This window comes from Triticum dicoccoides, chromosome 1A, assembly GCF_002162155.2.
Source record: "Triticum dicoccoides isolate Atlit2015 ecotype Zavitan chromosome 1A, WEW_v2.0, whole genome shotgun sequence".
NCBI classification, from domain to species: Eukaryota; Viridiplantae; Streptophyta; class Magnoliopsida; order Poales; family Poaceae; genus Triticum; species Triticum dicoccoides.
The window spans coordinates 376995503-377008422 of record NC_041380.1 but is presented as its reverse complement, the minus strand read 5'-3'; the positions used below and the strand labels follow the sequence as shown (position 1 = coordinate 377008422).

Sequence of the window (12920 nt, the reverse complement as noted above, 5' to 3'; positions counted from 1 at the left end):
CATCGCTGTCGCCGCCTCTGCAATCGTTGCCGGAGAGGATGGTCCGGGGTGAGAGGAACCATGTCGAGCCCACCCGCCGGTCGCTTAACTGCTCATAGGTCATAGCTGATTAGAAAAAAACAAATAGGTACATGGAGAATTGCTTAACCACTGCCATAAAGGTAAATTTACGGCAGTGCAACAGAATTTTATATCGGTCGAGATTTGCTTAACCAGAACATGCCTCGGTCGATGGACTTTTTTTTGCGAGGAGCTCGGTCGATGGACTGGGGTGAAGAATAGCTTATTCTTCACCCTGGGTCACTAATAGAGTTTATATATATATATATATATATATATATATATATATATATATATATATTTTTATCCTGTCAATCTCATCGCAGACGGTTAGTAATATGTATTCGACAGAGATCTTCTACATTATCGCCAATAGGTTGGTTTGTTGAACGGTGTGCCCTGACGAGCACACAATTCACAAAAAAGACCGTATGGGCTGTCTATAATGATCGCACACAATTCTGATCACCGACCTGTTTGCCGGGTATCACACACATCTTGTTACGCCGAATCGTTTGTGTTCACCTCACTCATCGCAAACGGTTCATCGGAGTGAACTATATGCCGTATATTGCACACACCTTGATCTGGCTTCCTGTTTCTGTTGTTCTGTTTCATTGCAAACAGTTCGTATAGATTAACCGTATGCCCCTCATCGCACAAGCAACTATAATCTGAACTGTGTTTGATGTATCATTCATCGCAAACGTTTTGCATCATTTCTGACGGTTTTCATACAACACCGTTTGCGATTATTGCATCACACACAGTTTCTTGAAGGGTCTCTGGTCGTAGTGTCGCGTTAGCAGCATCCCACAGTAGTGATCGTATTTGATCGCTCGCCCGTCGCACGCGACCTCATTTTACCGAGTGTGTGTGCCAGTAGGGCCTATCCCCGACGGTTTTCAGGTTGTGTGGGAAGGACCCCCCTATCACACACACCCACTGGGCGACGGTTCAGAATGCCGTCCCGGAAAGGGGTTAAAAACCGTTTGTATAGCACCTCGATGTACTAGTGAAGGGAAAACCTTCTTCTTAGCTTCATCTCCGGATAAACCTGCAAACTTAAATAATCCACAAATTTCATCCACATATATCAAGTGCATATCAGGATGTTCAGCTTCATCTCCTGCATAAGGATTAGCTAGTAGTTGTTCTATCACACCCGAAGGAATTTCATAACGGATATTTTTAGTAGGTGCAATAGGTTGAGGGGCAACTAATTGTTGTTCCGGTTGAGGTGAAGATACCACGAACAAACCCCCCAAAGGATTGTTCTCCATAGTAACAACTAACAATAAATTTCAGCACATAGTAATAATTTTTCCTTACCAAGAGCGCTTCACTCCCCGGCAATGGTGCCATAAAAGAGGCTTGATGACCCACAAGTATAGGGGAACAATCGTAGTCCTTTCGATAAGCAAGAGTGTCGAACCCAATGAGGAGCAGAAGGAAATGACAAGTGATCTTCAGCAAGGTAATCTCTGCAAGCACTGAAATTGTCGGTGACGGGTAGTTTGATAGCAAGATAATTTGTAACGATCAAGTAATGGTAACGGTAAATAAAGTGCAGCAAGGTAGCCCAATCCTTTTGAGGCAAAGGACATGCCAAAACAGCTCTTATAATAAGCAAAGCGTTGTTGAGGGTACACATGAATTTCATCTAGTCACTTTCATCATGTTGATTTGATTCATGTTCGCTACTTTGATAATTTGATATGTGGGTGGACCGGTGCTTTGGTGTTGTTCTTACTTGAACAAACCTCCTACTTATGATTAACCCCCTTACAAGCATCTGCAACTATGAGAAAAGTATTAAGATAAAATCTAACCATAGCATTAAACTTTTGGATCCAAATCAGTCCCTTATGAAGCAGCGCATAAACTAGGGATTAAGCTTTTGTCACTCTAGCAACCCATCTTCTAGTAACTACTCCACAATGTATTCCCTTAGGCCCTAATAAGGTGAAGTGCCATGTAGTCGACGTTCACATGACACCACTAAGGGAAACACAACATACGTATCATCAGAATATCGAACACATATCAAGTTCACATGATTACTTGCAACATGACTTCTCCCGTGACCTCAAGAACAAAAGTAACTACTCACGAATGATAATCACGCTCAGGATCGGAGGGGTATTAAACAGCATAATGTATCTGAACATATAATCTTCCACCAAATAAACCATACAGTAATCAACTACAAGATGTAATCAACAGTACTAGTCACCCACAAGTACCAATCTAAGGTTCCGGTATAAAGATCGAACACAAGAGATGAACTAGGGTTTGAGAGGAGATGGTGTTGTTGAAGATGTTGATGGAGATTGCCCTCCCCAAGATGGGAGAGTTGTTGTTGATGATGATGACGATGATTTCCCCCTCCGAGAGGGAAGTTCCCCCGGCGGAATCGCTCCGCCGGAGGGCAAAAGTGCTCCTGCCCAAGTTCCGCCTCAAGACGGCGATGCTTCGTCCTGAAATTCCCCTCCTGATTTTTTCTAGGTCAAAATGACCTATATACCAGAAGATGGGCACCGAAGGTGGCCCGAGGAGGGCACAACCCATCAGGGCGCACCTAGGGGCCCTAGCACGCCTAGGTGGGTTGTGCCCACCCGGTGGCCACCCTCTGGTAGTTATTTGCTCCAATAATTCTTAAATATTCCATAAAAAATCTCCGTGAAGTTTCAGCTTATTTGGAGATGTGCAGAATAGGTAACTCCGACGTGGCTTTTTCAGGTCCAGAATTCCAGCTGCCGGCATTCCCCCTCTTTGTGTAAACCTTGCATATTATGAGAGAAAATGCATTAGAAATACTCCAAAAAGCATTATTATGCATAAAAACATTATAAATATCATTAGGAAAACATGATGCAAAATGGACGTACCACTTCACCTAAGGGTTGTGAGCATACAACACTCTTAAATGGTGCTCATGCTTCCTCAAACTGCATGTGTATGATGCATATGTTCTCATCATAAACTTAATCTCTGAATTTCTTTTAAAATTCTACGCTAGGTGTCGCTGATGCGGCTTGAAACTGCCTCGGTATTTCCCAAAGAGGAAGGGATGATGCAGTACAGCTACGGTAGGTATTTCCCTCAGTTATGAAACCAAGGTATCAATTTAGTAGGAGAACCAAGCAACACTATGTAAACGGTACCTGCACACAAAGAACAAATCCTCGCAACCCAACACGTAAGAGGCGTTGTCAATCCCTCCTGGTAAAATGATAGATCGGTTTGTATAATTTTGGATAAATTGATCTCGCAAAAACACAAAAATAGAATAAAGAAAGAAAAAACGCGGCAAGGTATTTTTGTGTTTTAGAAATAATAGATCTGAAAACAAATGTGAATAAAAATAGATCTGAAAGCAATATGATAAAAGATAGACCCGGGGGCCGTAGATTTCACTAGTGGCTTCTCTCGAGAAAATAGCATACGGTGGGTAAACAAATTACTGTTGGGCAATTGATAAAAGATCAAATAATTATGACGATATCCAAGGCAATGATCATTATATGGGCATCACGTCCAAGATTAGTAGACTGACTCCTGCCTGCATCTACTACTATAACTCCACACATCAACCGCTATCCAGCATGCATCTACTGTATTAAGTTCCTGGATAAATGGAGTAATGCAATAAGAACGATGACATGATGTAGAAAATATCTATTCGTGTAGGAATATACCCCATCTTGTTATCCTTAATAGCAACGATACATGCGTGCCTAGCTGCCCCTTCTGTCACTGGAAGAGGATACCGCAAGATCGAACCCATCACAAAGCACCTTTTCCCATGGCAAGAAAAATCGGTCTAGTTGGTCTAACTAAACCAAAGATTCGAAGAATAAATACGAGGCTATAAATAATCATGCATATAAGAGATCAAAGAAGACTCAAAAAATATTCATGGATACAGATCTGATCATAAAATCAAAATTCATCGGATCCCAACAAACACATCGCAAAAAGGTTTACATCAAATAGATCTTCAAGAGACCATTGTATTGAGAAGCAAAAAGAGAGAAGAAGCCATCTAGCTACTGCCTACGGACCCTTAGGTCTATGGTGGACTACTCATGCATCATCGGAGAGGCACCAATGAGGATGATGAACCCCTCCGTGATGGTGTTAGATTGGATCTCGTGGTTCTGGAACATGCGGCGGCTGGAATTGTGTTTCGTCGACTCCCCTAAGTTTTCTGAAATATTTGGGAATTTATAGGGCGAAGAGGTAGTGCAGGAGACCTCCGCGGGGCCCACAACCCACATGGGCGCGCCCAGGTGTCTTGTGATCCCCATAGGGATCCCCTCTGGTGCTTTCTTGGCCCCCAAGGTGTCTTGTGGTCCAAAAAAGTCTCCAAAAAGTTTCGCTGCGTTTGGACTCCGTTTGGTACTAATATTCTGCGAAGCAAAAAATAGCAACTGGCACTGGGCACTATGTCAATAGGTTAGTCCCAAAAATGATATAAAGTTATTATGAAATGATTGTAAAACATCCGAAAATGATAATATAACATCATGGAACAATAAAAAATTATAGATACGTTGGAGACGTATCAGTCGCATACATTCTATATGCTCCTCTCCAGGGAATACAATTCCTACTGCAGTCTCTAAACCCTTGCAAGCATCTTTGTGTATAGCTAAACCTAGAGGTGTACCTATAATGTTGCGCAACTGCTGCATAAACTAGACCTAACTTTCCTCGGACTCTGCCTCCAACACACCAAATGCAACCGCGTAGCATGCTAGTTTCCATTCTAACCGCCAGCCGAAAAGCAAGCACATGATCAATCCTATTCGGTCGACATAAAGGATGAAAAATTCAGCAACCCAAATTGGTATGATTCAAGCGACCAGTGGTCAAATACTGCCTAATTTACGAGTTTGCTCATCAAATTGAGGGGAAACGACGCTTACCCATATGGAATCTATGAATTATCCGCCTCCGATTCGGCCCAATCATCTCCACGGTCGATGGGCCATAGGGCGTCCTCCCCCAACATCACTTCTTAATCCCAGATTTGGGGGGGGGTTGATGTGGCAGAGGCGTGGCGTCGCCGATGAACGAAATAGGGTTAGATGGTGGAGGGCACAACATCGTCAACGGAGGAGGAGGCGGGACGGGGTGATGGGGGAGTGGCTCGATCTGTTTTAGACAAGCTGCTCCGACGTGTCTCCTTGCGGCCCCACTCGTCAGCACATAGCGGTCAAAAGAGGACCCGGCCCTAAGCGGCCCACTCGTTAGCAGTTAATGATGAAGCCATTGACCCGACGGCAAACTTCCTGTTTGACCATTTATGAGAGTTTCAGATAAGAGGGTGGGGAAAAGTGAGCAAAAGTGTAGAGCATGGGGACAATTGAGCACAATTAAGGAATCAAGGGCACTATCATAAAAAACCTTATATTAAAGAATTTATTGAGAGAATCTCTGCTGCCCTATAAGAAACTAATATTTTGCAGACTTGCATGAAAGAAGAAATTGATGAAACTGCCAACTCATTAGATGAAAAAGACGAGGAGAAGAGCAAAGAACAAAAGAAGGAAGAGCAGATTAACACCCTGCCCTTTGCACATCCCACTTCAGAACCTCCGTACACTCTGCCATGGCCGCAGCTGCCGCCACCGGGTGACGCCGAACACCACCCGACACAACTTAAAACCGCCAGATCCGATGACTGACGAGACAAAGAGGCCACCTGCTTCCCAAGTTCCCAGCATCATTGATTAGAACACTATCGGCGGGGAAGAAATAAAGCCAAATTATTCTGACATGACATTGATCCCACCACCGATGCGCCACCTCTGTGAAGAACAAAGCCCAGCCTAACTACTCGTCGGAGCAACAACGCCAGGGTCCCCTTCGCCTCTCGTCGCTGGAGTGATTGCCGGAGGGGTAGAGGACCCACGGCCGCGCCAACGGAGATGGGGGCAAAACGATGGCCTCCCAGATCACCTTTCCAAGGGATGAGAAGGGAACGTGGGGCAAAACGGTTCAGGGATGAGTATGAATGGGTGCGATGCTGCCATGAGCCAAAACACAGTGATTTTGGCCTCGTATCACCTCCGGGAGCAAAGATGACCCAAGAGCCAGTCTGTACACTACTACGTGGAATCGTTGAGATTCGCACAATCCGTCCGAAAATTCCACGGACCCGTTCGGTCCCAGTGGGAATAGGGAACACCCTCCCCTGACTCGAACGCTAGAAGCCTAGAACCTTCTGGTCACCGACTCTTGCGGTGGCGGTCCACAAGGACCCCCCACCCGGTATCACACAGCGCCCCCACCACACGCAACGAATCCACGCCGTCCGCCACCCCTACCCCGCGGCGCCCTCCGCCGTTAAATGCCTCGCGTCCGCGGCCGATTTGCTTCTTCTTCTCCTCTCTTTCTTCTCTCTCCGAGCAAGGGAAGGAAGGTAAGAGGGAAAAAAAAACTCGCAAAGCTCACGCGCACACGGCAGAACCCAATCGCAGCCCACGCCCCCTGACCCGACCGGATCGAGCCTCGGCCGAGGGCATGGGCGGAGCAGGCGAAGGCGAGGGGGCCGGGAGCGAGTCCCCGCCCTCGGGGGCGCGGGCGACGCTCAACATCCGGTGCGCCAACGGCGCCAAGTTCACCCTGCAGGCGGACCTGGGCGAGACGGTCGGGGCGTTCAAGGAGGCCGTGGCCGCCAGCTGCGACGTGCCGGCGCCGCAGCAGCGCCTGATCTACAAGGGCCGGATCCTCAAGGACGAGCAAACCCTAGAAAGCTACGGTGCGTGCACACCACATGGATACGGGGAATAGGGTCGCGGTTTGGCTTCGGTGGGGTCGAATTGGCCGGCCCCGTGCGTGAATTGCAAATTTGCAATGCCCGTTTGTTGGTTGGGAGCGTGCTGGTGTGGATCAGATGCAACGGTATGCTTATGTGCCGCGTTAGCCGGTACTACACGGGTGACTGGTTGATGCCGGTAGAGAGTGCGGTGTGTTAGTGATAACGGATACCGTTGGCGTACATGTTTTATATAGCATAGAAGAAGGTGAAGCTGAAGGAAGCTTCCCTTGTCGCGGCATGAATTTAATTCCAAGCGTTACGGATTTTAGCTTCCGTTACTTGTGCATGTATCATTACATAGCTACAGGTGAAATCTAAAGAGATTTACTGGATTTGCTTGAGGTGGAGTGGGGAATTAGTATGTTAGCTTAAGGATCATCATAAGGAAGTTCCAGTATTTTTGTGTGTGAATTTTGGCATAGTGTTTGATTGTTGACTGTAGTTTGTAGAGTGTAGTAAATTTGTGTCAATTGATTGTTCAGTGTGTAAACTTTATGTTACTCTGGGGAAGTATGCAAAATTTGTTGATGTATTGTTAGTAAGTCACTGAAAATGTAGGGGAGCCTTGGCGCAGTGGTAAAGCTGCTGCCTTGTGACCATGAGGTCATGGGTTCAAGTCCTGGAAACAGCCTCTTACAGAAATGTAGGGAAAGGCTGCGTACTATAGACCCAAAGTGGTCGGACCCTTCCCTGGACCCTGCGCAAGCGGGAGCTACATGCACCAGGTTGCCCTTTATTGTTAGTAAGTCACTGTATTCTGGTAAACTGACAAAGCCTTCTGTGGAGTTTATAGTTGAATCCTAATGAAAATGCATAATGTTTTTTGTTCCTAAATGGTCGACTTCTTATTTTAAAAAATAGTGTCGTACAACCACAGTCACTGGAGTTATGGCATGTTTCCGTATTTTTTGACTATTATATTTCAGAATCACACACACATAGGGCACTAATGCTACACTTCGTGTTGGGAAAATGCAGGGAACAGTCTGCAAAAGACTGGCAGATGCTACATGCCTACATGCCCTTGCATGGAGCAAATGCTTTCCAATGAATTTGTTGCATCACTAACACTTTTCATGAAAAAACATTAAATTCCATCTTTGGATTTTATTTATTTATTTTGGGAGAAAACTGGTAATTCTTGTATGAGTCTGTAACAGTTGGCTTCTTCTGTTCCAAAATGTAATTATTTGGTTGGTTATTAGCAAATTATTGTATGATGAGATGAACGATGATTTGCGGTATAGTAGCAAGTTGCACTATCTTACTATATTACAAACTCCTGTATATGGTTTTGGCACATGCAAGGATGCAAATGCATTCGTTCTTTCTATGGTAATGTTGACCTGTCATTTAGATCTCTGTGTTATTAAGCATTTTTCTATGCTACTTGTATTTTCCAGGTGTTGAGACAGATCACACCATTCACTTGGTGCGAGGCGTTGCCCAACCAGCAGCATCAGGAGCACCTGCTGCATCAAGCCCCCAAGCTTCAACTACTCCTACCAGTGGCCCTGCAGGTGGTCTTGGAGGCTTATTTCCAGGCCTTGGTGCTACTGGAGCTGCTAGTGGCAGGCCAGCAGGTTTATTTGGGGCTGGACTTCCGGAATTAGATCAAATGCAGCAACAGTTGAGCCAGAATCCCAACCTTATGAGGGAGATAATGAACATGCCAATGATGCAGAGTCTCATGAATAACCCTGATCTAATACGCAATATGATTATGAATAATCCACAAATGCGTGATATTATTGATCGGAATCCAGATCTTGCTCATGTCCTCAATGACCCTAGTGTTCTCCGCCAGACCCTTGAAGCTGCAAGAAACCCTGAAATTATGAGGGAGATGATGCGGAACACAGACAGAGCAATGAGCAACATTGAAGCTTCCCCTGAAGGGTTTAATATGCTCCGGCGTATGTATGAAACTGTACAGGAGCCTTTTCTTAATGCAACAACAATGGGAGGGGGTGGGGAAGGCACCCCGGCCTCTAACCCGTTTGCAGCTCTTCTTGGAAATCAGGGGCCTAACCAAGCCGGCAATGCTGCTACAAATGCTCCAATTACCGGCCCAGAGTCCACAACAGGAACCCCTGTTCCAAATACTAATCCACTTCCAAACCCCTGGAGCAACAATGGTAGGTTCTAGTTATTTAGAGTTTTTTGTTTGTTTTGTTGTTGAATGTTGATAATTACATGTGGTAGTATTTTTATTCTCACTGCTGCTGATAATTGCCTGTGATACAATTTTATTTTCCCAGCTGGGGGTGCGCAAGGAACACCACGGTCAGGTCCTGCTGCTAGTACCAGGGCTGGTGCAACTGGTGGCCCAGGAGGGCTGGGTTCAGCAGATTTGAGCAGCCTGCTCGGTGGTCTTGGTGGGAATGCAAGAACTGGTGCTGCAGGTGGTCTAGGAGGGTTGGGTTCAGCAGATTTGGGGAGTATGCTTGGTGGTCCACCTGATGCTGCTCTTTTGAGTCAGATGCTGCAAAACCCTGCTATGATGCAGATGATGCAGAACATTATGTCTGACCCACAGTCAATGAACCAGGTCCAATATTTTTCAAAACTAGTTCTTTTATGATTTTTGGAGATGACCTTGGATCATTCTGTAACATTTGCTTGTCCCACAGTTGCTTAGCATGAACCCAAATGCACGTAGCCTGATGGAGTCAAACACTCAGTTGAGGGATATGTTCCAAAACCCAGAATTTCTTCGCCAGATGGCATCCCCAGAGGCTTTGCAGGTAAAATCTGTTGCGATGCAAGTTAACAACTGTTCTCGTATTTTATTTTATGATAATTTGTATTTGTTCTGCGCAGCAATTACTCTCATTCCAGCAGACACTGTCATCACAGCTTGGCCAAAATCAACCTAGCCAGTGAGTAACTCTAATTCAATAGCATCATTGTATCACCCCTTTTTTTATGAAATTAAATGAAATGGAGATTATGAAGTGCAGTTATGTTCATTTTTTGAGGGTGCAATTATGCGTTTGCTGAGTCATCTTTTTTTCTTTCAGGGCTGGTAACCTAGGAGGCAATGGCACAGGTAATTGTTCTTGATTATTATGTTCTTTATGCACAATCTCTTCTTCCTTGATATGGATTACGATGTCAGGTTTGATGTGAATGCTCCAGAGTTCTCTTATGTTGTTTGTAGTTGATCTCCTGTGTTCCTGCAAAAAAAAAAAACGATCTCCTGTGGCAAGAGTTGCTTTTCTATACACACTCTGCTTGGTTCATGTTCATAAAGTTTCTGCTCCGTGATTTGTTAGGATATACTGTTGTGGCATTAGAATCATTACCTGTCATTGATAACTCGAAACTACTAAGGCGATTTTCTTTTTTGCAAGATAATTACTGAATTAAACATTAGAAGTTGGAAATTCACAGAATCATTTGGCCTACAGTCAATTATCGATGCGTTCCTGATTCTGAATCATGTGATACGTTTCTTCAATGGAAATGGGTTGCCTCTGACCAAAATACTGTTCCACTCATTTGGATTTGTTAACTGAAAAATAGATTGTAGTTACATGCACCTTGATACCACCGCTATTGAGCCATTTTTATTTGTAATGTCTCTGATCTACTGTCCAGCTGCTTTGCGGTGCTACCTGGATATTGAACAGAATTTGTACGTAGTCTTGACTGCAGAGTGCTCAGTTCTGAAGCAAAACTAGATGTGCAGTGCAGAGATCTTAAGTTCTGTCTAGATAAACACATTTTATCAACAAATACAGGCACGCGGGGAAATGTTGGTCTGGACACCTTGATGGGCATGCTTAGTGGGCTTGGTGCTGGAGGTGGCTTAGGTGTACCAAATGCCTCCAATGGTTTGTATGCGCTGCCGTCTTGAGAATTTGCCTGCTCTTATTGCGTTCCGTCAGCTGATATTAGTTTCCCTGTTCTCAAAATTTCAGTGCCACCGGAGGAACTCTATGCAACGCAACTTGGCCAGCTCCAAGAAATGGGGTTCTTTGACACCGCAGAGAATATTCGGGCACTGATGGCCACTTCTGGGAACGTACATGCTGCTGTGGAGCGCCTTCTCGGGAACTTTGGCCAGTAGATAAAACGAGCCAGATGCTGCCCGTAATCTCCCTGTTTTAGCCAACAGGCAGTGTCCGTCTACAGTAAAAAAGACGGAATAATACAGTTAACTTTTTCCCGTACATGGTCGTCATGCCTTTGTTTTTTCTGAGTTGTATTGACAATTTGGATTGATGTACATACATATCAGATGATCCGGTGTTACCGCAAAGAATGTGGCTCTAGTTTTCCAAGTGTCAAGTCGACCCATCTTTTTTCTGAGATGCACACACAATAGAAACCCCAACAATGTAGGTGCACGTTTTTTGCTCAGTTTTTTTTAATCTTTTTCCCACATGCGGTAAAAGAGTAGGAAAGCTGTGATCGTCTTGGTTTAAAGATGAGTGGGTTAATAATTTTTTGCAGATGCTAATTTCCCGTGCGAAGAAAATTGCACAAACCATCACCTATTGGGGTCAAATTTGTATAGAAAACCTATTCTTTGCGTTTGTTGCACAAAACACCACCTAATCTGCTGCAATCTTTATCTTTATCTTTACCTAATATTAAAAGAAGAATTGTTTTTCAGTTCTTTTCGTTCATGGTGGGACCCATATAATTTTCGTATTTCTCAGGCTTCGTACGTCGCAGGCGTTTCCTCATGTGGGCGTTCTCCTGATTCATTGAGGACACAAAGTTTCAGCTAAAGATGTGGTTTTCTAAATATGTAATAAGTACTCGGTAGCACATGAATTTGCTAGTGTGGGGCGTCTGTACCCTGCAAACCACTGTGTAGAGTACGAGTCCGATGTTTCAGCCCATGTAGCTGCTTGTGTCGCGGGTGATTTACCCGGACACCATTAAGTAATAAAGCTATGCTTTGCCCAATTTTTTTTTTACAGGACACACAGAGCCTCAATGGGCTGGCCCATTAGTATACAAAACAGTCCGCGCCAGTAAAATAATTTCCAAGGAAAAATACTGTGATGGGAGGAATTAAACCCAGCCCGCTCACACTACAACACTCAAATGCTAACCACTAGACTAAACAAGACTAGGTGTTTAATTAGAACCACAAAATTTAAAATTAAGTACACAGTCGTGCCAGATATTGAGAGGAATATTTTTTTTAAGTGAATAAGTTTTAGAACGTGAAATTTTTGAAAGTTGTTAATAAAAAATTTAAAGCCAAACATTGTTTAAAGAACAATATTTGTCTTTTTACTTTTTTCTAAACCTGGGTATTTTTTAAAACACAAACAATTTTTTAAAAGTAGGATGTACTGTTGTCATTATTTCTGGAATTTGCAAACATTTGAAAAACACAAATATTTTTTGAACATTAAATTTGAAAAGGCAAACATTTTAATAAACATGTTTTTTTAAACTGGGAGGTACTATAGCTAAATTGTTTTAATCTATACCTATATTAATAAAACTTGGCAAAATTTTGAAATATGCCCACATGATGCTTTGTTTTACTTCACTTTATTAAACTAGGGACATGGAAGGAATCTTTTTCTCCGTCGCATCTTCACGTACAATCAGTCTCACTCGGTCAAGTGACTCCCGTCAAAATGCATGAGAAGTCCAACCAAGGTTTCATCCATGGTCTATGTGACACAAACTACTCAATTTACATGATGACATGGACATATATTATGTGCAGTGCTTTTCCCTATTATATTAGCCAGATGATAAAAAACTGGGTTCAACACTCTTGATCTTCGTCGGACACGAAGGCGGCTCAACAATCCAGCTATTGGACCTTGCCAACCTTGATTAGTGATAACTGGTACTGCGACCACCGGTGACGAGGACGGTAAAGATGACAAACGGAAACGTGTGTCTGTTGTTATATTGAAATGGAGGATGTGGACCTGAGGATGAGGTATTAGTCACGTTTACTATGTTATGGGCATGAGGGTGAGGTCTTTAGCCATACTTAGTGGGCAAGGGTTGTTTTCTCCCGTTGCAACGCACGGGCATGTTT

The 12920-nt window shown here is 44.0% G+C and overlaps 1 protein-coding gene across 1 annotated transcript; it reads left to right on the top strand.

Moving 5' to 3' along the window:
* The first annotated feature begins 6594 nt into the window (after positions 1-6594).
* Positions 6595-11188, top strand: LOC119274388 (ubiquitin domain-containing protein DSK2a-like). The gene is made up of 8 exons (XM_037555088.1): positions 6595-6832; positions 8296-9030; positions 9154-9443; positions 9526-9639; positions 9716-9774; positions 9916-9944; positions 10639-10731; positions 10819-11188. Exons 1-8 carry the CDS (start codon positions 6595-6597, stop codon positions 10965-10967), a joined length of 1707 nt encoding a protein of 568 aa, XP_037410985.1. The 3' UTR covers positions 10968-11188.
* Positions 11189-12920: the final 1732 nt, after the last annotated feature.

Bases quoted from the DNA above. Each gene is read 5' to 3' on its own strand.
- LOC119274388 (XM_037555088.1), top strand. From the start codon at position 6,595: ATGGGCGGAGCAGGCGAAGGCGAGGGGGCCGGGAGCGAGTCCCCGCCC. The intron at 9,775-9,915 runs GTGAGTAACTCT...TTTTTCTTTCAG, and splicing joins GGCCAAAATCAACCTAGCCA to GGCTGGTAACCTAGGAGGCA. The intron at 9,945-10,638 runs GTAATTGTTCTT...CAACAAATACAG, and splicing joins CCTAGGAGGCAATGGCACAG to GCACGCGGGGAAATGTTGGT.